The sequence below is a fragment of the Cyanistes caeruleus genome, chromosome 12, assembly GCF_971803275.1.
Source record: "Cyanistes caeruleus chromosome 12, bCyaCae1.hap1.1, whole genome shotgun sequence".
NCBI classification, from domain to species: Eukaryota; Metazoa; Chordata; class Aves; order Passeriformes; family Paridae; genus Cyanistes; species Cyanistes caeruleus.
The window spans coordinates 21,634,331-21,660,126 of record NC_141712.1 but is presented as its reverse complement, the minus strand read 5'-3'; the positions used below and the strand labels follow the sequence as shown (position 1 = coordinate 21,660,126).

General features: G+C 42.3%; 1 protein-coding gene across 1 annotated transcript in view; it reads right to left on the bottom strand.

Moving 5' to 3' along the window:
• The window catches only part of PMFBP1 (polyamine modulated factor 1 binding protein 1), an 83,985-nt gene that overhangs the window by 46,932 nt on the left and 11,257 nt on the right, over positions 1 to 25,796 (bottom strand). The window contains 1 exon segment of the mRNA XM_086848202.1: positions 9,739 to 9,822. Within this exon segment, the coding sequence (XP_086704328.1) occupies positions 9,739 to 9,822 (84 nt within the window).

The following is a 25,796-nucleotide window of genomic DNA, read 5'->3' as shown; positions in this document are numbered from 1 at the left end:
GGTCCTCTGACTGGGTCCCAGCCACCCTTGCACCACCCACTACTGTAATTTCTGTGGAGCCAGAAATATTCTTTAGACTCATCAGTTGCTGTGAAGCCAGAGCCATAAAGTCAGATATTTCCCTCCTTTAAATGTGACTGGCTATTTACTCCCTAACAATTCTGCTTCAGAGCTGATTTAGCATTTTTATTGGAATGTGAAAGCTCTTAAAAGAAGAAAAAAATCTAATCAGGCAGAAGAGATAGAAAACTTGCTGAATTTTTTCTCCCCCCTTTGCACCCTTCAATCCTATCAAAAGCACATCTTCCATTCATTGCTTCCCCATGTCATTATGACAAGCGGCTACAAATCAATAGCAGCAGCAAAGGCGGCCCCGGCCCGCGCGCGCCCCGTGATAAAGATTCACTCTCAACCCCGATTTGCTAATAGCACATAATAGCAGCCATTGGCGCCCCGCATTAAATCATACATTTCACTCGGCGTTTATTATGGGATTTTTAAAACTCCTCACCAAATTGGATTTTCTCGACAGTCTCTAATTTCCACATTTATCATTTAACATTAAACTCCTCTGTGGGGAGGGGGTTGGGAAGTGGGGAAGGAAGAGAAGAGAAGAGGCAATTCTGTATTTTCCTCTTTCTTTTTTATGAAAACCCATAAATAATCCCAGGTATAGGTGCCATTAGCCCTGAAGTTTTATATATATATATATATATATAAAATACCAGAATTTAGGATAGAATAGCTTTGGGACTCAGCTTACCTTCATGCAGCCCTGATAAAGAAGAGGAAATTAAAGAAGAGACATAAGGAAACAGATTTTAAATAACAAATCAAATAAACAAATAGTCTACAAAGTAAGTGAGTATGAAAAGCACTAGGGAAAATGACTGGGAATTTCCTCATTTGAAAGAGCTAGTAGCAAGGAAAGATGCACCAAAAAATTTTTTAAAACCCCAACAAAACATACACAAATAAAACCTATTGTCTCTTTTCAGTTCATAGAAAATTAATTTAGCAAATAAAGTGGAAACTTAACAGAGGAGCTTTGCTGAGGCAGAGAACAAAAATCCTGTGATCCAGGTGACCAGAGGACTGCATCGGAGGACAAGTGATCAGGGAACCTTCCCCAGTCCATCCCAGTATCAGACACTTGTTCAGAGAACACACTTGACTGTCCCTGCTCTTACACCAAGCAGAGCTGCTCATCTTGCGAGTATCAAGGCCCAGATCCTTCATCATCTTGGCCTTGAAAGAAGCATCCAGATCCCAGGCTACTGGAAACACTCTCTGTTCAGACATTGATCCTGGCATGAACAAAAGCTGTGATTCCTGAAACAAGAGGTGATGTGATAAAGGCGTGGTGAACTAAGCTTTCAGTGTTTGTGATTTCCAGCCATGAGACATGAACTCAATCAGGCTCTGTCCAACATCCAATTAGTCCAATCGCCTCAATTCACAAACTACTGAGCAGTTTCACCAGGACTCTGCTTAAAAGTGCTGGGTGATTTATGTTCTGATATATTTTGGTTTCAGTAAAGAGCTCTTAGATATAAAATTCCTCAGTTCAGCTGCTGAATCAACCACATCACAGACCACATTCCAACAGCTCTGGGCCTTTTGCAGCTGCATCAACATTGTTCTGAATCCAGCTGAATGCAGGCACAGCAACCCTAATTATCTTCTCTTAAAGTTATAGCAAAAGTCACAACATTTCAGATCCTCTCTTTTCAACTGTTACCTGATCCCCTGAGCATTGGCATGTGTAAATGCTTCTTGGAATCAGTCACCTCTCACAAAGCCAAAGATCATCCCAGCATGGTTCTTCCCTCCTTGGAATGGCTGGTAATTTTCAGGGAATACAATTGTTACAGTTAATGAACCTGAGCATTGGCCACCATCACATCAATTTAATAAGTCACAGACTGAGCTCTGATGCCTTCACAGGAAGAAATGTGTGTCCCTCCTGTCTACAGCCAGAACATGAACTTGGCCAATGCAAAACTGAATCACCATTTACTTACTAGAGACATCTGTTCAAAATTAGAATATCAACAATCTAGGAACACAGCAGAGGGAAAGAATTTCATACTTTAGGGTAAGAGCCTTTTTTACTTTAATCATCCCACACAGTAAAGGACAAAGAGTCCACAGACAAACATCTTGCTGCACAGCAAATTTCAGAATGTGCTGGGGTCCCATTTCCTATTTTTCCCTACTTTTTCTGTGGCACTGCCAATTCAGTTTGAAGCTTCTTGCTGCCATTTCCTACTTAGTTTCGTACCTGCTTTCAGGCATGGGAGCAGTCCCTAGGTGCTGGTGAAAACACACTTTCCAATGCCTCCCACTGTTCCTTACAGCTCCAGAATCCAAAACATCCTGTGGTTTATTGATCCACCTAATCACACTTTGCCATCAATCTTTGCATTCTTCCTTAGTCATGCATCAGAGTGGAAAGTGTGTGACACATCACTTTCCAACTGACCTGAAGGGTTTTCACACCATGTAATCACAATTCCCTGACAGCCACTCTTTCTCCTTCAGTTGCATCTGACAGAAAAATATCCAGTCTTACCAGAGTAATTCTGCAGTTCTTGAGCAGACCAAGTGTGGTGGTAATGAATGTAGTCAGGTCCTGGCACAGGGTGCCCAGAGAAGCTAGTCTTTATAATCTCCTATAAGTTACAAAGGGACAAATTAGTGGCTGGAGTTTCCATCAAAACCAAATTAAATGTCTCAGAAGTGGCTTTGCCATATTACATCTGAGGTTCCTAGCAAAACTGTTACTTCTCTTGGGCATCCTTTTTGTCAGACAGGAGTCTCCAAAGCTACTAGGTGAGCAGTGACTACTCCATGAATGGCTTGAAGTTATATCTATGTGCAGCTAACATCTCTGTGAAATGAAAGAATAGGGACATCAGCAGGTATCACTTCAGGACCATTATCAAACAGACCTGGATAGATACTAGATTCAGTCTGCACATTGCCTTGCATTTCCTGCAAATGATACTTAAAGCTTTCTGATAAAAATATAGCAACACTGCATGCCCAAAACATGATGTAAAATGGGGAAACTAATGGGGCTGATGGAAATAATCCCACACAGCATAATGCTTTGGATACTGTTAGGAGCCCACATTGGAAGGCATGGCACAATTTCCTTGTGAGTACTGGAAGTACTGAGCTATAGTTAATCATCATCTTCAGAGAGCACTACATGCTTGGAGAATAGCAAATGCCCCTGGGTCCCTGGAAGTGTTCAAGGCAAAGCTGGACAGGGCTTGGGGCACCCTGGGATAGTGGAAGGAGTCCCTGCCCAGGGCAGAGGAGATGAACTAGGTCCTCTTTAAATGCCCCTTCCAACTTAACCCAGTCTGTGATTCTGTGACTTCAGAACATAGTTGCTTCTATCCTGCCCCAAAGAGATCTGCTTGTGAGGGATGAATGCCTGAGAAAGAACAGTGAGTTATCTGTGGATGCCATGTTTAAGCAGGTGTCAGCGAGGTCTGTAGGACACCCTGAAATGAAAATGAATCAGAAAAGACTCCTTAAGAGCAATGCCACCTGAACATGTTTTCAACCATGGTCAGGAAATCACATCCTGGGTTATCATGTTTGTGGTAAAAACATGGGATCTCATTTCTCTGTTATAATCACCCAGATTTGGATATTCATCTACAGGAGAAAATCGATCTCTGCATGTGAAAACAAAAGTGTGGATGTGCTCCCTTCTAGCTGAAAGGGGCTGCTGGTGCACCAGGTCTAAGCTCTACCTAACCTGGCCTTGCACAGGTTCCTGCTGGGAGGCATCTCTGATCATTGTGAGCTTTTCCCTGCAGGAATTACTTACCCCATGAAACTTCACAAACTGCTGTCTTTATAGCAGGTTGTCTGAAATTCATTTGTGCAAACACTTCACGTTTAGAGATGATGATGTGTACAACACTATCTTGTGCATGCTTTGAGGTAATAAAACAGATCAAGCTTTTAAGTGTAAAAGACTATAATAATAAAAAAAAGCCCAAAGGTTATGGCATTAATTAAATCCTTCAAAGCTCATGTAGGCTGTTTCCCTGGGACACTGAACTAGCAGCTCAGTACCAGCAGTTTTTGTTCAGACTTCAGGTCTTAAAATTACAGGAAACATGCAACTGTTGCATGAACATGGATTAACTGGTTTACAACAGGGAAAAAAAAAATAACCCCAGAACTCAAAGTATCAGAATTTGAATGGTCTCAAATCCAAAATGCCATCGCCCAAAAGTGCGTAGGGTCAGCAGAACTGCAGGATGACAAAAGCACCATAAAGTTTATTTTTACCCCAGCAAATTAAAGGTTTCACTAAAACAAATCAAAGAGGACGCACACAATGGCTTCTTGGCCAGCTCCTCCCAGCTTTGTGTCAGTGGGATGAGGCCCAGAGCCAGCTCATCAGGACTGTCCCTTTCAGAACAAGTGGACAAGATGACAGAACACATCAGCTGTAATATGTTTCCATTTTCCTACCTTATCGAGAACACACTGAAAAGTTTCTCTTTGCGTCTTATTAAGAGACAAATTCTGACTCAAGCCCAGCATAGCCAGGTGCACACATCCCCCAGTACCGACGGGATCTGCCCCAGGTGTCTTTGGCCCCGACTGGGAGGCTGGAAGACTCATCAGCACAGAGCTCCTTCTCACACAAGGAGCCTAGCACTGTGACACTTGGTGAATTCTGATCTCTTTCTGTGAGTGATCTCCAGCACGCAAGCCTGTGAGTACTCAGCCACAGAGAGGATAAAGGGATGCTGAGATCCTGCATCCTCTCTTGCGGGACCAGGATGGGCTGGCACTCGTGCTGGCACACCCAGGCTCCAATCACGCCAGGATTTAGACACAGGGTGCTCTCAGCATCATGGCCTCAGCATTATAATTTGTTTCTTTCATTCTGTCAGTGCTCAAACTTGTTGACCTTTCAATCACTGTTGCCCTCTCTATCCTCATCGTGTCTTTCAGGGAGGATGGCAGGTTTATTACAGGGCAATTGGGAGTGTTCTCAGTACAGTCATTTGTCCAAGGTGGTTCCCGCATCACTGTTCCTGATCAAACGGGATCAGAGAGCCAGGACTCGGGTTAAGTAGCCTTCCTACTCCTGGAATGCAGAAGGCCAAATAGAGGCACATTAGCAGAGGTATGAACAAACATCAGTAATTTGGCAGCAGTGGCAATTCTGTGTACGATGGGTTGCAGCTGGGGCAAATCTCAGTGCTAAACATAGTTATATTGAAATGTGAAAAGCTAAAGCAGTGTTTGTGTTTTCTGAGGATGGTGAAAAGGCACATGATGTAAGGAAGAGTGCTAAAATGGGTGAAGGTCTGCCCAAGGAAGAGCTACAGCAGGGCAGGATTTTATACTGACCAATTTCCATCTTCGTAATATAAAGGAAGGCTTTTCAGTATTATCCAGTGCTGAAGTTCTGGCACTGGAAGGCAGCAGTTCCATCCTTCAAACCAAAGCTGCAGAGGACCTCAAACAGCTTCAGACAGGTCTGCTTTAAATCCATTCAGAACTGCTTCTGGCCAGTGCAAAACACAGACTCTAGCTAGAAGAGTTTTGGGGTTTTTTGTTTTTAATTGTGTGAAGACATGCCAGGCACTAATGCTGACCTGCATTTCCACATGATACTTTGCAAACAAACAGGTATGAAAGGTCTCTTCCAAAAAACTGTCTCAGTGTTAATGCTGTGCCCACAACAAGCCCTGCCCAGCAGGCAGTCGCCCTCTCAGACACTGTGGGAAGCCCTTCGGGCACCCCAAAGAACAGCAGGGCCTGCCCAAGTCCTCCTGCAAGGTGCCAGATACTGCCAGGGGTGCCCAGGAGCTGCTCTCACTCTGTAGGAACACACAGATAGAAATGGGGACCTGCGCCTTTAAAGTTCTTCAGCATTAAATCAGTGATGCAGAGCGGCAATAATATCAAGCTATTCTGCTGACATGAATCCTGGAGATACAGACCCAAACCAGCAAAGCTGATTAGTAGTGTGGGAGCTCCTTGCATGCTCCTCCAAAACACAATTAAAAGAGTTTTATTCTGAGTAACAAGAGGGTTAGAGGGTCAGAAGAGTTTCCATTTCAAAAGGCAGCAGGATACAAGCTAGCAGGAAGAGGAAAGCAAATTGCCCAGATTTTGTGCTAGAAATACATGGGTATTTAAGCTGCTGAGCTTCAATTTCTCACAAAAATTTTATCCCATCAGTCCTAAGGAAAATAGGAAAATCAGTACAAAGACAAACCTTTTCAATATTGTGATGGCAATAACCCTGCTTCCACCTGCAGCAAGTACAGGTTCTTTCACTTTGCTTCAGCTTTGGGCTTCCCCATTGAGTCTTACAAAGAGCCAATAAAAATCCTTTTAACTTTCTCTATTTTAAAGTTTATTATTATTAAAACAGAAACAAACAGATTTAAAAATTGTAGAGGAACCTCCAGCACTGGCTTTAAGGAGCTAAAAATGCAGTCTCCCAAAACTATAGAAGTACTGTCCAGTGTCTGTCTGGCAGTCTGCAGTTCACCTTGCTCCCTAGTTCTTTCTGTGGCCCAGTCTGGTTGCAGTCAGTTGCCTTCCTGCAGGCTCCATGGAAGATTGCTTTGAGGAGATCTATCTAGGTATTTTAACGGAATCAATGTGCAGCATTTCTATGAAATGAATGCTGCAGAGATGACAAAAACTGTGTAGATTTCCTTGGCTAGATAGAGCCTAGAGGAGAAGAGCTGTTGAATTTCACAGAAACCAGCCAATTCCAAATAATTAAAAAAACCAAACCCTTAAACATTAGTGAAGGCTGCACGGAAGGTGACTTCATCTAAATTTGAATGGTGGACAGATCTTGTATTGTTTGTCTGATTTGGGATTTCTAGAAGTTACTTGGCTTTCCTCAGATCAGTGTGACCTTGTCTCCAGCTCTCTGAGGACATGGGAATGGGGAGATCTTTCCTCAAACGCTTCCAAGGGAACAGGCTGCTCCCTCATTCCTGGCTTTTCTGCTAACATAAAGGTAGCAACAGAGAAGTGGTTTACTCCACAGGTTCTCTAGATACACCCAGAGAAGTACAACCACCCTTTTCTGAATATATCAATTTCCAAATATTTGTCATATTATGGGAACCCAAAGAAATATTATTTCTATACAAAAAATTAAAAATGCTAAGATTAAGCAGATTCCAGGTTTGTGGGGAAAAAAGACAAACTAAGTTAGAATCTTGCATTCAAGCTTTTCTGTTCATTCCCTCTCCTGACCCCACATGCCATGAAAAAACTTTAGGAGAACAGCTTGAACTATGCTTGTGTGCTTTTATAGTCAGTAAAAATAGTTTTGTACATAATTAATTCTTTTCTGCTTTATGAAAAGCCTTTTTCTTCATATGGAAAGTATAGGCTAGATAATAGTAATCAGACCTGTCCATGAAAAAAAAAAAAAAGGGACAAATATTACAATGGCTGCAGAAAATCCTGCATATCTCCAGATTAGGAACAATGGGACAATTCAGTGTCAGGCACCACTGAATATTCTAATCAGATAAAACCTTACCCAGTAGTTACATTATTGCAATTTGTTCATTTAGTAGCAGGAAGGTGAAACCCCCAGGGTTTGCTCAGAAAAAAAGAGGTTTTATTTTTCCTTTTTATGACAACATTAAATAATTGTCTTTGTTCCTAAACTCCTCAATCTACATACACATTCAAAACTACAAATGAGTAATTATATACACTTACATATATAATATTATATAGAAGGTATCTTATTGCTTTTTATATTGTATATATTTAATGTACATTATTCTATTGCAGAATCTTATATTGAGTAATTTTTATGCCACAGTGTTATCCAATCCTGTGCTGTTTAGGATTAGCAGTGCAAATATGCTAAAAGCCAAGCTGAAGTTCTTAGTGAGAGTACAATGTCCTTACACTTGGTTTCTAAACCAATGTTAATAAACTGAACATATAAATGCAGCATTAATTGCTCACCTCACTCTGCACAGAATCACACACTCTTGTAAATGCAGCCAGGAACAGTTTACTCCTTGGATTTGGATGTCTCAGGTCTAAATGCTCATTTCTTTTTCGAGAAAACAACAGAATTTTAACTGGGATTCAGAACTCCAGTTTTTGTCTGTGCTTTGATTAGACATTAGTAGTGGTGGTGAAACTCCAAGCACTGTGTTACTACCTCCATATGGTTGGGACTATTCCGAACCTGGGGACACAGGGACATCGTGAATTATGGGCTTCCTGCTGAGCCTCCAAACAGACTTTTCCCCTCTCTTGCATGCAACTGTTCTCACATCTGGTCCAAGGGTTTGGTTGCTCTCTGCAGAATTACCTCCCACTCCTGAATCTAGACATTTCTGCAATGTGCTTCAGGGCAGTTATTACTGCTCTGTAAAACCCTGGTTCAAGGAACATGTCACATTCACAGTGACTGGGGGATGCTGACTCAGAGAAAACCAGTAGTGTTTGCCACAATGTAATCCTGTAGGGAGAATACTGCTTGGCCTAAATATTATTTTTATATATATTAAATGTATTATTTTACATAAACTGTTAATATATCACTTCATGTAATTCTTTCTCAAAATACAGAACGCATAAATCCATGTGCTGTTCTTTAAAGAACTGGCCGCCTACAGCAAAGGTCCATGTCAGTAACATCTATGAGCCGGTATCCACACTACAAAACCATGACATTCTCAGCTGAGGCTGCAAACCCCCATCACCATGTCTTTTTCCCGGGTCTTTCAGCCCACCAAACCCACACATTCTGCTGCTTCCCGGTGCCAGCGAGACCTGCCACATGCAGTGCCAGAGCACAGCTGAGCTCCGGTGTCAGCCTTTGTTCCTGATGTCTTGGAATTCCTCAGCCGAAGGGAGGTGACCCAGGGTTTTTGTACTTCATTTCACAAAGCCTTCCCCTACCTCTCATTCTGTGGCCTGCAACAATTATTTTTCACACGCTTCCTTCCTCAGCCTGGCCCTTGAGAAAGAAAAAGAGGCAAAATGTTTACAAGAGACAGACTGGTCACACTGCGCCCTACTGAGGGTTTGGTTGTGGCATTTCTGCTCCCAGCTTAACCTACATCAAAGATCTCTAGAAGTTTCCATTTTTAATCATCCCAAATCAGCTTGTTTTTCAGCCCACCTAGTTGAGACCCCCTCATCCAGAGGATGTCAGCAGGGCAACGTGCTGGTTTTCACCCAGAGCGCAGAGCCCGTGATAAATAACACTCAGAGCTCTGCGAGGATGAGTGTCCTCTACAGCTCACAGCCCACAGGCTTCATTATTGCATCGCCCATAATTCAATTCACCCTTCCTAAAAGGTCTCTTGCTGCCAACCCAACCCCCACCTCTGAAAACACGTCCCACTAATAATTCCCGATTAATGCCGTCAATTACCAACTCTCTCCCAGCCCCTCTCCAGCCCCTGATTGGGTTGGAATGGAAGGGAAGCAGCATCTAACCAGGGAGGAATAGAAGTAGGGTAAAATAGCAATAAAAAGTAATTACATAAAAATGCTAAACATATTACATCTGTTAGTTTGCTGAGCCCAGTGGGCTTGACAATTCCAGATTTTTGCCTTTGTCCGTGCTCAGACAGACAAGAATAAGAGAAACCGGGAAAGGATCTTTCAATAAGATTATTAAATCAGTGCATGAAAAATAAGTCGTCATTACATTGCAAAAGGGAGAGAGAAACTCACTGAAATGTCTTTCTGCAGCTTTGCCTTTGTGATCTGCAAGGTGCTGTGCTCCTGCTTACACTCTGTTGCCCTGGCAACATACTCCTGTAAAATAAAGATTATTAAAGCGCATATGATTATTTGGCCGCACAGTGAATGAGGCAGCCGCTTCTGAAATTCCTTATCAGAGAAATTCAATTTTAGGCCAAATTGTGTTTTCACTGCCTCTCAGCTTCTCCCTCCCCCCCTGCAATACCAATAAAACCATCATCTCCCCAGCTGTACATGATATTTTGTCACTAACTCTTTCACGCCTTTCCTTTCCCATTCCAGGTTTTATTTTTACTCTGTCAAAGGAGAATGCTCTCCCCAATTTGTAGGCTTTTATACCTTACAGTTTTTTTCTGGCAGCTTCAGCCTTTTCTCCCCTGCAGCAGCCAGCAGCCTCCTCGCCCACTGTGGCAGCAGGAGGGGACTTTCCCCTCCAGCCCAGACCAGGGGCCAGGGCCACAACCCAGCTTTGGAAGGTGAGGGATGAGCACAGAGGGCTCACAACACACAGCTACCCTTCACACTTTGCGGAGCCTCATCTGCTGTAGGTCTTCTATGGCCTCTCCTCGCAGTTCATCTCTGGGGAGCTGCTGCCCAGCCCACGGAGACCCCGGCCAAGTGTTTAAGGTGCAAGTTCTATGGGTCATAGCTCCCCCCGGCCCCGCTGAGGTGCTCCCTGCGTGACAGACAGCCCCTGCCAGCGCTGCCAGCTCGCCTGAAGGTCAGCGGTACGTCCGCTGCCCGATGTCTCTGCCACCGCCACACCCCAGAGCGGCGGCCCCGGGCACCTGTCCCTGCCCCAGCGCCGCCACACGCAGCGCCGTGGCTGTGCCCTGCACTCCGGCCCGGCTGTGCCCGCACCGGACACACCCGGCCACGCTCCGGCCGGCGCTCGGACACACCCGGTCCCGCCGGTCCCGGTGAGGGGGGACCCCGGGCGGGGCCGCCGCGGCGCACCAGGGGGCGCTGCCGCCCCGCCGCCGCGCGCCGCAGGGCGGCCCCGGAGCGCGCAGGGAGCCCGCGTCGGGCGGGGCTGAGGGGCGGCGCGGGAACAGCCCTGAGGGGATAATCCTGTGCGGGGACAGCCCTGAAGGGACACCTCGTGTGCGGGGACAGCCCTGAGGGGACACCTCGTGTGCGGGGACAGCCCTGAGGGGGACACCTCGTGTGCGGGGACAGCCCTGAGGGGACGCCTCCCGTGTGGGGGCAGCTCCTCTGCGGAGGTGCCTACACGGGAGCACCTCCGCGACCAGAGCCGGGCTGGCTCCGCTCCCAGCCGTCTTTAGTGGCTCTTCTTGCCCCCCCCTACAGTTTAATTAAAAAAAAAATGGCCTAGTTTTGGCAGTCGGCCCCAGCTGGGAATTAAAAATACAACAGTGCATCTCCAAGCCCCAGCCCAGGCCGGTCCCAGGTGTCCACTTGCCCGTCTCCTGCGCGACAGGGCTGAGGTCCGAGCTGAGGTAAATGAGCCCCGTTCACCAGACACAAGGGATTCTGCTTCTTCACATAGCATTAAAAAGCTACACAGACTCCAGAAAGGAAATGAAATTGCCTCTTTTAATATGAAACTTGTAATTGTTCCTATTTTTCCTCAATATTTGATGACAGTGAACCAAAGCGACTGACAGCCTTTGTGCAACTCTTCGAGGGCGACTGCAGTGCGGCGAGGAGGAGTGAAGATTTCTGAAGGCAGAATGGTGAAGATGAAAGTGAGCCTCAGAACTAACATGTGTGCTTTATTTTTTAAAGATGGAACAGAGAGGAGGCACAATTACCCCAGATTCAGAAGATCTTAGTTCAAACCCTGACCTACTGAAGCTTCCCATACCTCGGCTTCTCCTCCCTATCTTAAAACCAGGTAATAGCTGTTACCTATCTGGCGGATAATTGCAAGGATAAATATCTTGGAGGCTGGTTGGTGCAACAAAAAATGCCTAATATTTGCAACACAAGGTTCCCCAAATCTGGCCTCCAGTTTGCTCATAGTCAGCAGAAGATCACTATGACTAATAACAGGAACATAGTCAGAAAAGAGGACCAAAAGGAGATAAGGGATTGTAACAGAAATAAGTTCATCAAGGCAACCTGGAAAATTTCCTTTTTATTGGGGTGGGGAGTGATTATCCACTATCCCCTTAATAAACACAGGTACATTGCAGGAAATACAAAACCAACAAAGCAACAGTCTGAGAGCAGAGTCTAAGAAGCAGCACTAGACAGGTTTAGAAAATCCCCACAGACAGCATCATTCTGTGTACAAACCACGGCAGCTTCCTGGGCTCATTAGAGAAGTTTGAGTGGTTCCTGAACTCTGTCCTCCCTGGCCAATCCCCCTATGTTATCTCTTATGACCATTTCCTGAACTGAAACATCATTTTGGTTACTGAGATCACTTTTGGAGAGTGGTAGAAGCCTCAGTTTCCTCTACAAGAACAAACAGGCTCAGTTATAATCAATGGTGATTTTGGACAATCCCAAAGAGCTCAAGTTCTTGTCCTTTCAGAATGTAAAATACACAAAGGTCCCAGTTCCCGAGCATTAATAATTTAAAATCACTCCTACAAATGGGCAAAAAAAGGCTTAAGAATAGTTACACCAATCAGAGCAAAGGTCCACACAATTTTTTGATGCTAGATTACGTGTCTTGGAGCACTTCTGGCTCACCTGGAGCAAACGACATCAGCAGTCATAGGAGCAAGAAAGTCTTCTACAGACTGGGGAACCCACAGCACGAAATAAGAGAATCTAAAGAATTTTGGGAAAAGGGACAAACCGTTGACTATGAATACCCTGAGTGCCTTTGTTTCTGGTGGCCGTGTTTTTAAAAGGACACAGGAAAATTTGAGCAAGAGTCATAAAAATTATTTGAGAATTGGAATAGCTGCCTGAGAATGAGACACTTAAGGAGCTCAATCTGTTTAGTTTATTAAAAAGATCAAGAGATGGTTTGATTATGATGTATAAGTACCTTCAAAGGAAGAAAATACCAGGTCCTAGAGGGGTCTTTAATCCAGCCAAGAAAGGCATAACAAGAACCAATTGCTGGAAGCTGAAGCCAGACCAGCTTAAATTGGAAATCAGGCAGAGTTTTATAGTGAGAATGATTTGACATTAAAAACCCTGCCCTATCAAAGGAAAGAGGATTTTTCATCTTTTAATATCTCCAAATCAAGACAGGATGCCTTTCAGTAAAGTAAGCTTGAGTTTAAAAAAAGGCTCAGTGCAAGGGTAATTGAGCAATATTTAATGACTTATCATAGGCAAGGAAAGCTCTAACACCTTAATTTGGAATGACAGCTCAAAGTTTGGCAGCACGTATCTTTGGCAAACAGGTATGCTGCCTGCACTGTGCGATGGAAACTGCTGAGACCTGACTGTGGTTTTTGCCTCAGAGAAAGATCAGATGGCAGGTGCCAGTCAGAGATCCAGTAGTGTAAAAACTGACCCCATTTTTCCTTATTTCCTGCCCTATTCCACATCCTGCAAGGGCCTCCCCTGGGCAGAGCCATGGCCGTGGTGCCATGAATGAGTCCACTGAAGCCCTGGGCCACAAATAAAGACTATAAATTAATGTTCTGAATGATCAGAGCAGCTGCAGCTACCAGCTACAGCTGAAAATGGGACACCAGCCTGTGAGTGGAACCAGCCACATTTATGCCCTTTTCTGGGGACAGATGTTCCCAGATGTTCCCGGACTTGTGGTTGTCTGACTGTCCAAACTAGGCCTGGTTGCTCCATGACAGCAGATGGATACCAGTCTGGAGAACCAGACTGGACCCAACACAGAGACACAGGAACCAGGCATGACATTATTTGACTACACAGCAGTTGTGGATTTATATGAAGCTAAAATACACCCCAGTGTACATGAGAAAGAGTTCAAGCACCTACTCGACAACACAAGGAAGCACAGACTGTCCCAGCAGCATTGCCCAGGGTTTTTCATTACATTTCATTATTTTGTGTCATATTCCCTCTTCAAAGGTTATCATCAGTATTCAGGATTCTCTTTGTGGAAGAATTAATAGTGAAAGGTTTTTGTACCACAGCCATCATCCTTATCCTTCTCTGAACATCTAGATATCAGCAGGCTCCAAACTTTTTACGATTGTACACCTGATCAGTTAAAAAATTTTGAGTGTGCACACCAATGTATGTGTATTTGTCTACAAATTATGTCCACGTACTGCTGCATTATATACTTTACAAAGCATACACAAAAACAGCATTTAAAAAGGGTAAGGATGAAATAAACCCTATTTTATATTTTTAAAATTTATTATTGAAAAAAAATATTCCTCCTGTGCTCTGATAGTCTTGTGCATCCTACCATGGAGACCACTGATTTAGATCCACAAGGCACCTTTCAAAGATGATCAACCTTCTTAATTCTTCTAAGCAATTTTGTGCAGGTGCCTCAGATTCTCTGGAGGCCGAGCCTTGGTGACATGGCACAAGGCAGCCACCAACTTTGGCATTCATAAGGATTTAAAATGGGGCAAAAGCTGCCCAGCCATTACCTTGCAGAAGGTTTCCAGGAGCTGAACAGTGCACCCATAATCTCAGGTAAGAATCTAATCAAAACCTGCTGTCACAACAGGAGCACTGACTCCAACACCTGTGGTTGTTGGAGAGAGGCTCAATAAACTCTGAATTTCTTTAGTGCTGAGCATGATATAAGACCTGGAGCAGTGCCAGAGAAACACCTGGTGCTGGATGCCAAACCAGCCGTGTGCCTCAGCTCTGGCAGCAGCTGACTCCTGAGAGCAAGCTGCTGAAGGTGAAAACGAGTGGACCCCTTCCAAGTCTATCACTTAGGCTTATCACCAGATGAGAGCCAGAGTTCTCTGGCACAGAGTCAGGTGAGCAGAATCAACACTCCTGAGCTTCTGAAGTGAGCCCTGGAGTCTGGGAGCCCTCTGGGCAGGTACCTGGGACACAGACAGTAGAGTAAGATCAAAATGTTCTGTCCCCAGTTTCTCTGGGGAACCCTCTGGTTCTAGAGATGCTCATGGGGTGAAGGAGCATATTACTGTGCTATTGTTTATGAAGACTCTTTGCCACAAGACTCATATGGAACTTCAGCTGAGAGAAGCCAAGGCATGACCAAGGTACACTTGCTCAGTGGTTGTCCACCTGCATTCACACACAAGGACAGAACCTGCATCTCTGACATCGAGAAAGAACTGAAATACATCTGTGTTATACCACAGTCTCACGAGTCTGCAATATTTGCTGGGCATGTGACAAATCCTCTTTCAGGGCTGAAGTGTTCTACACCTCCTAATCCAATTTCGGTTGACTCAGTCAATGGACTTTTCATCATTTCCGTCACATTCCCATCATGATGGGTCTCATAAATCTTGCTAATGGAGGATATTACCTGATATCTGAGATACATTTTCCTTCTTGCATTATGATCACAATACATTTCATTTGCATTCCTTAGGCCCTGTCCAAGGCAATTCTTCTCCATAGTTTCTGTTTATGCTCTTCATATGCTTGTGGACAAGTACAACACTCTTCATTTATTTTGGCAAGTTAAACACATCTAATTATTTTCATATTTCTTCATAAATCATTACTTCCAGACCTTAAACACAATTTTACAAAGAAAAGTTATTTTAGAAATGGTATTGCCTGGAATCCACATTTACTAATGTCCCAGCAACTGTTCCATCATTTTTCTAACTGCCTGTTGCCTGTGCTTGGCACTAATTCAACCTTTTTTTTTTTTTTTCTTCTTCTTCTGGGTTCTCTACTGAGCAGTATGGGGAAAATCTTAGGCTCGTAGTGTCAACCTTACTTATTTCTCACATCAGTCAGTTCCTTCCAAATTCACTTTTGCCATCTTGCATACAGAAATTAATACAAAAATTATTGAGAAATTTATATCCAATTTGATGGAATTCTGCAACACTGTCAACTGTCACTCTTCTCAGATACAATATAATCCTTGATGAGAAGTTACTGATAAAAATCTTCTATTTATTTTAGGCACCTACAATGTATTAGATGTTTAAAAATACATCTCCATGTAAGTGCAAACCTCATATACTTTAATGCTGGTACCCTGATGCTTCCCATGGCATTCACATTCCTGTCGCTAAGTAGACATTAGGTCTGTCAAAGATGCACCACCAGAATAAATCCAGTCTGGTTGATTCAAATTTACAGGAATAACACACATTAAACAAAAAGTTTTTTTACTTCTTTAGGTAGCCAGAGGCATCCACACTTACTAAAAAGACCAGAACAAGCATCCAGGCAGCTCTGTCTTGGGGCAGGAGGTGTTTCGTTACAGACATTCTTCCAAGAGTAGGAACTTCTTAGTGAATATGTTTCACAGATTATGAGCCAGAAAAATTTGGACAATATTTTACCATGTACTGAGCAATAATGTCTCAAATCCCTTTTTTGAAAGGGGAAAAAGGAAAAGGTATTCCTCACATGGATTCTGCAATCCCTTGCTATCTCAGCAGTTTATTATCTTCGAAATTAATTCTCAATATTTTGCAAAAAAAAAAAAATTAAAAAATTAATTTCTTTTATGTACAGAACACATACATGGTACTGGTCTTCTATTTATACTCCTCCTTTCCAAGTGTTCTATTAACATCCTACATTGTGGAATATTTCCTTTAATCACAGATAGCCTTGTGCTGCTGTGTTTTCCCCTTTGTCAAGGCCCATTTATGAAATCAGTTCAGGGCTGATCCATTTTAGATTCCTGGGTGACTCTCCATTTAATAATGATTTCTTTATTCTCTCCGCCCCACATACACCTTAAGCCATTTCTTATTTCATTTTAGAATTTACTCAGACTTTTTGATTACTCTCCCTCTCTTTACATCGTAAATAATCCTCAATATTCTGTTTTTTGCCCTATTTCCTTTCATCATTTCAAGTAAAGGCAGCTTTGTACCATCAAATCTTTGAGCTACATCAATCACCTCTTCTGTCTTGTATCTTCCTTTATCAGATGAATTAGTTGTGATGTGCTTATGATATATTTAAATCCTTGCCTGTTTTTCTCTCTACTTGTATTTGTTTTCTTTTAAAATATTTCTTGCACCTATTTCTGACACTAGTTGCTTAGTTTAGTTGCTTTAGTTTTTGCTGACACTAGTTCCTTGAAATTTATCAGATTTTTTTACAGTCTGATATTTCCTGTTACATGTGATTTACACACACACACACTGTGAATTCAAGGATTTACCTCTTCAAAGCTGACACAGAGCTGCTCTTTCCAAGCTCAGACCCCACTGAGCTCCAAACTGCAGCCCTTACAGGGAAATTCTCCCTTTTTTCATTCCCTTTCACAAATTTTCCAGCCAAGAGATCAGTGATGTTCTACTTCCATGTTATTGTTCTGAGCAATTACTCTAAAGATCTTACTGATACAGATTTGAAAGAATGAGAAAAATAAGGAATACTCTTTAATTACCAAGGACAAAATGAGTACCAGCACTTCAGCTGAGGATGAAAGGGATTGTTTCATGTTCCACCTCAAATTCTTCATCCAACATTGAAGTTTCCACTAAATTCTGAGGAACTCAGGGCTGAGAAGGGTCTGCCCTGCTTTGGATGAACTAAAACATGTTTGTCTGTCTGCATGCAGTGAAATGTGTGCCTTGTGCTTCCATGGATTCCTCAGGAATGTGCTATCATGTCTTATCAACACACTGTACTTTTCAAGTGTTGATGCAAAAAGCCCAAAGGAACATGAGCAAACTGACTTCAGAAGAAGAAATCATGAAGAAGACCTGAGGGAGTTTATAAAGACACCAGGAGTAAAATTTGGTTATTAGAAACACTCTTGTAATGCTGAACACATCACAGTGACCAGCAAAATCCCCCATGCTCTTGTAAAGAGACAAAAGAACATAAAGGCAATATAGTGCAGATTCTGAAGAGGTCTCTTCCAGAAGACTGAGCAAGTCAGAAAACACTGTCAGGTGAATTGGATACCTTCAGTTCAGTTTGTCAGAAATACAATACCACAGCACTTCGGGATGGCAAGTGTGGGTGAGAGAAGGGTTTTGTAAAAGTATTTGCAGTGCCACGCTCCCTTGTACTTGTGCTCAGGGTGGTGTTTTTAACAACAAATTACTCAGATATTTTGAATCACAGACTGACAAATTGTTTATAAACTGATTAAAATAAAAAAAAATTTGAAAATTTAAATAAATTACAAAACTAAAAATAAAAAGAAAGTTTGTAGTTATTTATTATACCAAGTAACCAGTTTCCATCCTGCTTGCTGCTGAGTGTTGCTCAGGGAGGATGGCTGTAGGCTTTGTCAGGCTCCTAAATTATACAAGAGGACCCAAAAATCCAGTTAAGGGCTCCTCAAGAACATTCTGACTGCTCTCATAAGAATAAAAAAAAAAAAAGAAAGAAGAAAACTACCAGCTGAAGCTGAGAAGATGACGCACGTAAACGAAGAGAAAAGTGTGTTATTTCTCACAGTAAAATCTGTGCATGGAGAGCAAAGCTATCATAAAAAAGTTGCAGCTTATTGTTTATTGCCTCAGTGATATCCAGAGGAAATCTGCTTAGTCTGCAACCCAGAGGAGGATTTTCCCACCTTCTAGCTATGAAAATCTGAAACTAATTCTGTGTTCTCTGGCCACTCATAATCCAGCCTCTACAATCTAAACATAATTAACAACACTGCTGCTGCTGATAATGAATAAGCTAGAAAAGAATCTACCTCACTCTTACCTAATGTTAATTTTCAAGAGAGAGAGACAGGCAAGGATGACAAAGTAGTATTTTGAGGTCAAAGCAGGCAATTGCTATTCCGTTCCATAAGGCCATTACTTTCTGAGCAGTGATTACCAAAGCAGCCTCACCAGGTTGAAAAAAAAAGGTCCATCTACCTTTTGGACCTTTCTGGTTCTGAAACTGACAAACAGATATTACCAACACCTTCATGCTGGCTGGAGCCTTTCCCAGCTGTATCCATGAACAGGTCATCACAGGCAGCCCAACACCTACAAAGACCTTTGAAAATATTTCCTATTTGTGCTCAGACCTTTTTTTTCTACACAAAATAGCAACCTCTCCTGTCCCACCAAAATCCAAAATTCAAATCACAAAAAAACAAAAGCAAAATATATTCCTCTACTCTTCTCTCCAAGACCAGCACAAGCTATTCTTAACATCAGGTCAATAGGAACATAACAAGGAGAAAACTTTTCAATATTAATTTTTTAAGTTAGTCCAATTAAAGATAACACCTCCAATCTCCCTTATGCTGCATTTTCCAAACATTTTAAAACATTCAGCACAAAATGCTGATCATGAAAGAAGCTGAAAGCTAGCTGCTGAGCTCTGCCAGGAGGAAAAACTTTGTCCCTGGGGAACTGGCCAGCAATTGTACACGTGATCCAGCAAGTTACACCAACCTCTGTCCTATTCCAAGGGCTTCCTTTAATCCAATTGTTTAGATACAGCTTGATATTATTATCCCAGATCTCATTACAGCATTGCAGAGAGCAGTCTGTAAATCCTGAATTGAGAATAAAGAATGGGCTGCAAAATAGTCAGTTCTAATCCAGGCTACATCAAGAAATCTCTGCTAACAACAAGGCATCTTTGCTCGGAGTAAGGGGTGACAAAAGATGACAGGAAAAACAAGGCCAAGGTACTATGAAGAAACTACCAAAAAAGGAAAGGTCAAAGCTTGTCTCCTCCCCTCAGCTTTTTAGGTGTAGTTTGGAAACACCTATACTTTCACAGGAAAGACAGGGGTAGGTGCTAAATCCTGGTTGGAGACCCACCTGTGCTAGGAAACAATTAACATGCCTTCCACCTCCAATGGGCTTTTAATTATCTGTTGTCTCCAGATTATCAAATTACATTTCTCCCTGTTGAAGCTCTGTACAGAGCTATCTTCCATCTCTCCAGTCTGAGGAACCAGCTCGGTATTCTGTTTTCCTGAATAATTTGTGTTGGAATCAAACTTGTGGATGACACCAAAATATGACTGCAATAGTACCTGTGCACACTATTTCTTGAAACTGCCATTTCATAGAGTTATTTCTCACAATCTGACTCTCAGACCACAGGAGGTGTGGCATAAAAATGTATTTATGATTTTTCCATTTACAACGAGTTTCTTAAATTCTACTAGATGTTGTTAGAAGTATTTCCTTTTCTTTTTGTAAAGTATTTCTTTTTTCTTTTTGTTGGTTCTTTCATTAGAATAAGCACAAACAACAGTTTCACATTCCTCATGTGCCATGCCCTGCTCTCCCTGTGGCACTGAAATGGGCATGGGCACCTCTCCCCATACTCAGTGTTTTTGGGTGGAGTGTGTCAACAACTTCCAGTCCCACTCTGCAAAAACCTCTGATAAAAACTTGGATGAAAAGAAAAGAAGGTAAATATACACACACAAAATGAACAGCATGTGTAATTGTTTGTAAGGCTGCTTTGAACGATCTTGATTTTGAGGGCTGCTATTATGATAAACCTTGGTTATAGCCCTCTGGAAAGTGACATTACACCCAACATGGAAACTGATGTTGATGCCTGGCATCCAAGCAGTTCCACCAACCCAGACTGGTGGCCAGTAATCCTTGACTGCTGAACCAGAGATTTAGCTCTCAGCACCATAGTAAATTATTTTCTCTTCCTCTTTAATATAACACTTGTTTTTGTATTTGTTTAAATTCTAGGCAGAATTAGAAATCTGGTAATCTTCCTGAAGAGCCTCACATACTGAGCACTACTAAATATTTGGCAAGATAAATGACAGAGCTGCTCTAAAGGAAGCATGTAATCTAGAAATAAAAGAGATATATCTGTTGTCTCTTTTGTCAATGTGAAAGGTGAGCGACGTAAAACATGGGATAGCAAAATACTGAGGAATGACAAAAGACATGCCCATGTAAATTCAGGAGTAAGGTTATCCCATTTCCTTTAATTTCTGTGGATCTGACATGCTTTTCAGAAGGATGTGCAGGAGACCAAAGTAAAGGTTATTAGATCTTACTGGTCTGAAATTTAAGAAAAATATACATCTTAGCTTTGCACACAGGTATTGTTGGGCTTGACTCTGTTGGGGACTCAGACACAACCCGAGAGGCTCGGACGCCTGTCAGTGTCCATCAGAACATTCAGCCTTTGCAGCCAAGTTTATAGAGGTGTTCCACAGCACCACTTTTCACCCTTTGGCCAGTGAAAAGGCCGTGACTTTCAAGTCACACCCTCCTTGGGACTACAGCCAAAAAGTGCTGCACAAGACCCCACAGAGGCTTAGCAAAGTGACAGATCAGGAGAGCCAGAACCTGAAATTTTATGTCCTAGAAGCAGCATGAACAGCTGGTTGAAGACTTTCATTAGCAGAGATCAAGCAGGGACACCTCCCTCACTGCTGAAGTGGTGCTGCACACCAGAGTATCCCATTAGCCCTCCCAGGTGGGAAAAAAGTACTTTTTTCCTCCTCAATAAAAGAACAAAGACCATCGATTTTTCTGTTTATAGAGGCAGGCAAAACCAACTCAGGTAAAGTCCTCCTTCTCTAGTACTTGTTTGAGATACACCATGTGGTTGAGTTTTTATAGCTGAAAAAATTGTGTCTCAAGCTGTGAAACAGAGTTCTCCAGCTCTCACCTGTGTCAGTGCAGTGGCTGTAGCAGGGGTGGATTCTGAGTGACAGAAACTTCTTTTCTGGAGGAGGAGGAGGAGGGTGGGCACCTGACATAACTGGCATTGAAGTGAAAGAAAGAGGCTGCAAGGTTCTAACACACTACCAGGTTTACATTATTATTTACACTATTTTACATTGAAAATACAAAAAGGTATTATTTCAGCTCTTTCTTGGATGCACACTGACCGACCACTTTATCCCTTTGCAAAGGGTGGCACAGACACTTCATAAATGTTTACTCCAGGATTAAATATTTTTGTTTCAGTTTGCATATGACTTACTAGTAGGCTGCCAGGTTTGCCTGGGTTATTTGTTACATTTATTGAAAAGTACACATGTACATATACTAAATTCACTAGGAAAGCAAGGTTCCTGGAAGACTCCTGTTCAGTAAACAGGAATGCCAATATCCTCCATGCTAACAGCTCTGACTGAATCAGTTTACTTAGGAGGAATTGACTCCAGGGCAGTTATTCTGTTGAATGTCAATAGACAGCAGCACTGAGAAAACTTTTTTTCCCCTTGTTTTTTCTATCACTTCATCCCTCCAAGCTAGCCAGTATTCTTCCCTTGCCATCCCATGTTAATCTGTCAGTTAACACTGCTACCTGACATCTGCCCATGCTAAAGAAGGGAAGAAATGAGTGGGGGAAAGTACTGGGGCAACTGGGGAACATGGATGGAAAGAGCCTTCAAATAGAGAGAAGGTTGCTATAAAGAGTGAAAACCTTTCTCCATGTTCATAGAACATGAAACAATGGAGGTAGGTATGAACTGTAGTAAGGGAGGTCTAGATTAAATAAAGGAAACATCCTCTCTCAAACAGAAAATGTAATCAAGCACTGAATACATTTCTGTAAGGATATCAATCGCCTCCAGAGATGGAGGGACCTTTTATGGTCCTTCCCAGATGTAAATCCAGAAATAAATCCTGGACATCCTTTCCCTTACCTTTCAGAGGTTGTTCTTTACCATTATCTTGCAAGATAACCAGGTTTGATTTTTTTCATTTAACAAATGTTGTAGAGTTACTAAATCTTTCAGTAAAAGAATTTCCTTGTCTAAGGGACACCAGTGCTCCATAAAAGCTGACAGCCTGTCTGCAAGGGCTGCCAGCAACAGGGGAGAAACAGTTTTGCCTGAGGGACTCAGAGAATAATCTCCTTGTGCCCTCCTAGTCTCCAGCCACTGGAGTCAGGAAGAACGGCAAACTTCACAAAACTGTTTTAAGGGAAGCCATCAGAGCCTAAGATTTACTTGTTATTATAACTCTGAATCTTACCATATTCTTCAGCTGCATAAAATCCTAAAGACTAATTTTAAATTGGGGGAGAAGAAGATTTCTGTTTATTAGCTTTGGTCTTGAGTTTTGAGTTGTATCAAGTGCTCTTCTACTTCTGGATAGAAGAAAGACCAAATAGGAATCTCTCATATTTGTATTTTTGTGCACTAATAATCCTTCAAGCAAGCTCCAGTTGTTTTGGCAGCTTACAGCATGATTTATCTGTGCAGAGAATTCTCCTGTTCAATGGGACATAGAGAGGTTCTGCTGCAAATTCTTTCAGAAGAATTGCAGGATAAGCAATGGAGATCAGCATCTGATCTAATAGTTAAAACAGGGAGAGAAAAACAAGATTGTTTTGCACTTTGAAACCTGTTTCTAATCAGCTGAGCTACTCCTATGGGGTCAAATAAAAATTATTAGCTTATTAAAAGCATAGTTTTGCTATTTAATAAGCAAAAATGATTGAAAATTCTGTTCCAGATCCTGATAATTTTAGTGTTCCTAGTTAAGCCTACAAAATTGCATTCATTATTAGTGTCTAGATTCATTAACAATTCAATTTATAGATATTAATGTTTATAATGCATGCTTCACTTGCCAAAACTTGAAGAGAAATTGTTTCAATTAGCTTTCATGGATCATGGATCCTACCGGCTGGGTATTTTTAGACAAAAGATACAAACACATCCCCAAGCAATGCTAATGCACAGCTGGGATCCGTATGGAAGGTCAGCTAATGGTTTAAAAGGAAAACCAGTAAATAAATTTTACATAGAACTGTGGGACAGGAACAGAATCAATCAAATATTTGCAGGTCACACCCCTCCCCTTAAAATCACCACAATTCCCTGGGCTGGATTTTTAAAAATAAGCCATAAGATACAAGCTAGTGACTGGTTAAGGGATATTTGTCAGGCTGTGATGAAGCATACCAGGTATACATGGGCCCAAGGCAAACTGCTTCTTTCTCATTTTTATTCAAACTGCATAATTAAAGTCAGCTATGATGCACCAGTGTAGCCATTTGAGAGGATTGTAGCCAAGGAGAGAACTGTGATGAAGACTTTATCTTCTTTCTTTGTCTGTTATACTCTCTGGATTTTGTTTTGGTTCAGAATTTTCACAGTTTTATAGGTTCTGCAGTCATATAGCCAGATCAATGCTGAAAACACAGGAAAAAAATTCCTCTAAGATCTTATTTTTTTGACTATGTTTTTTCCTCCCATCACATGAGCAATTCAATGAAGTTATTTTATGCAAAGAGCACTTTTCACCAAGAATTGCTTAAATGCTTTTCTTGAGCCGTTTCCTTTTGTCTTTTCTAAATTCACTGATTGGTTTTATAACCATCAAACTTCTGCAGCTTTAACTCTAAGGTTACATTCCTCCCCTCTTGAACAAACTCTACTTAGTTATTTATCAATACCTAAGTTAATTTTTGCATTTTATTTTCTGCAGGAGCTGCCTGCACAGGACAGTGGTTAGAGGCAGGGGGTTGACATGGTGAGAGGATGATAGAAAAGGAACAGCAGATATGGATCAGGCATAGCGTGAATTAAATAGTGGGACATAGGCAAGACTGACAGAAGGAAATGTTAATGGGCACAAGCCAACAAACACCTTCCTTAATTTTCTCTACCACCAATTAAGTTTGCCCTCTTCTTCCCAGAAGCCTTCAGCTTTCCATTGTGCTGCCCGTTGTGACATCCTTAAACTGATCCTTGGGTCACTGACCCCTCTCAAGGCTCTGCATCCCAAGCTGCTGCCAAGCTGGAGTCCAGGTGCAGTTGGGTGTGGCAGCAGCAAGGCACACACGAGAGCAATCCACGGACTCGAGATCTCGGGTATTTGGCACAACACTCAGACTGCTCCAGGGCTGAGAGCAGTCTCTGCAGGAAGCAGCTTCATTCTTCCCTGGGTGATGGACAACAAGGCTCTAGGTCATGAGACAACAGGTGATGAAAATGAAAGGGAAAAGGAGGAGGATGAGTCCAGAAAAGTTAATGAGTGTCAGATAAGCTGTTATGAGACATGAAAGTCATTGTGCTCAGGACCTACTTGTAAATTTCAATCCGTCCCTCAGAGAATCCCTGTGCTGAGCCCAGCAGGTCCTATCCCCATATTTTATGAATGTTGGAAAACAGACTGGGATGCTCCAAATAGCCTCATAGGAAAGGTCAATTTTGGTTTAATTAAAAAAAAAAAAAAGTTTGCCAGATTTCCATCTTAGCAAAGCTTTGATTCTTACATGAACAGAAATTCCAAGTTTTATCATGTCACAAAGACTGGGAGTTTGCTGCTTGCAGGGGAAAAAATCCCCAATAAAAAACCCAACCCAACCCCTCCCACCCCCAAACCAAACCAAATCAAATCAAACCCCATAAACCAAGCCAACCCCCTACAAAAAACCAAAAAAAAACAAGGCAGTTTTTTGTGGCAGAAATGTCTGCCGGGTTTAATGCCCCCTCTGCCCTCCATTCACCAGCCCAGCTCAGTGCTGGAGGCAGGCCCTGTGCTGGTATTTGAACTCAGCCAAAGGAAGCCACTTCCTCATTAAGATATACCCAAATATGGCAATAACATGGAGAGCCAAAAGTAGTAACAGATTTATTATTGCCACTATGTGGAAATAATTTTTTTTTGCTGTTACTCAATCCAGTTAATTATCCATGCAAAGTAAAGTTATTCCTGGCAGCCACAGAGGCAGAGCTGACTTGGTAATGGCTGGGGATGGAATGGTTGTTATGCAGGAGGAGAAACTAAATAGTTCAGTAAATTAGTCCAAATAGATCCACACTGGGATTGGCCTTTAGAGATTCAAAATACTGAATTCAATGCTTTTAGGCTTATCATACTTTTTATTTAATAGAGAAGTGTCTGATCTGGGACTGCATCATATCCCAAAGACTCTACAAAGGTAATTTTTCAGCATGCCCTGAGGGTAACAGGGAGAATTACAGAAAGCTTCAAACCATCCAGCTCCCACAAGCATCCTGGACTTTCACTAGAGCAAAAATGCACAGCCAGTAAGGAACGTTGGTGGTTCCTGAACACTTGGAAGGGTGTTACAAAGCACACCAC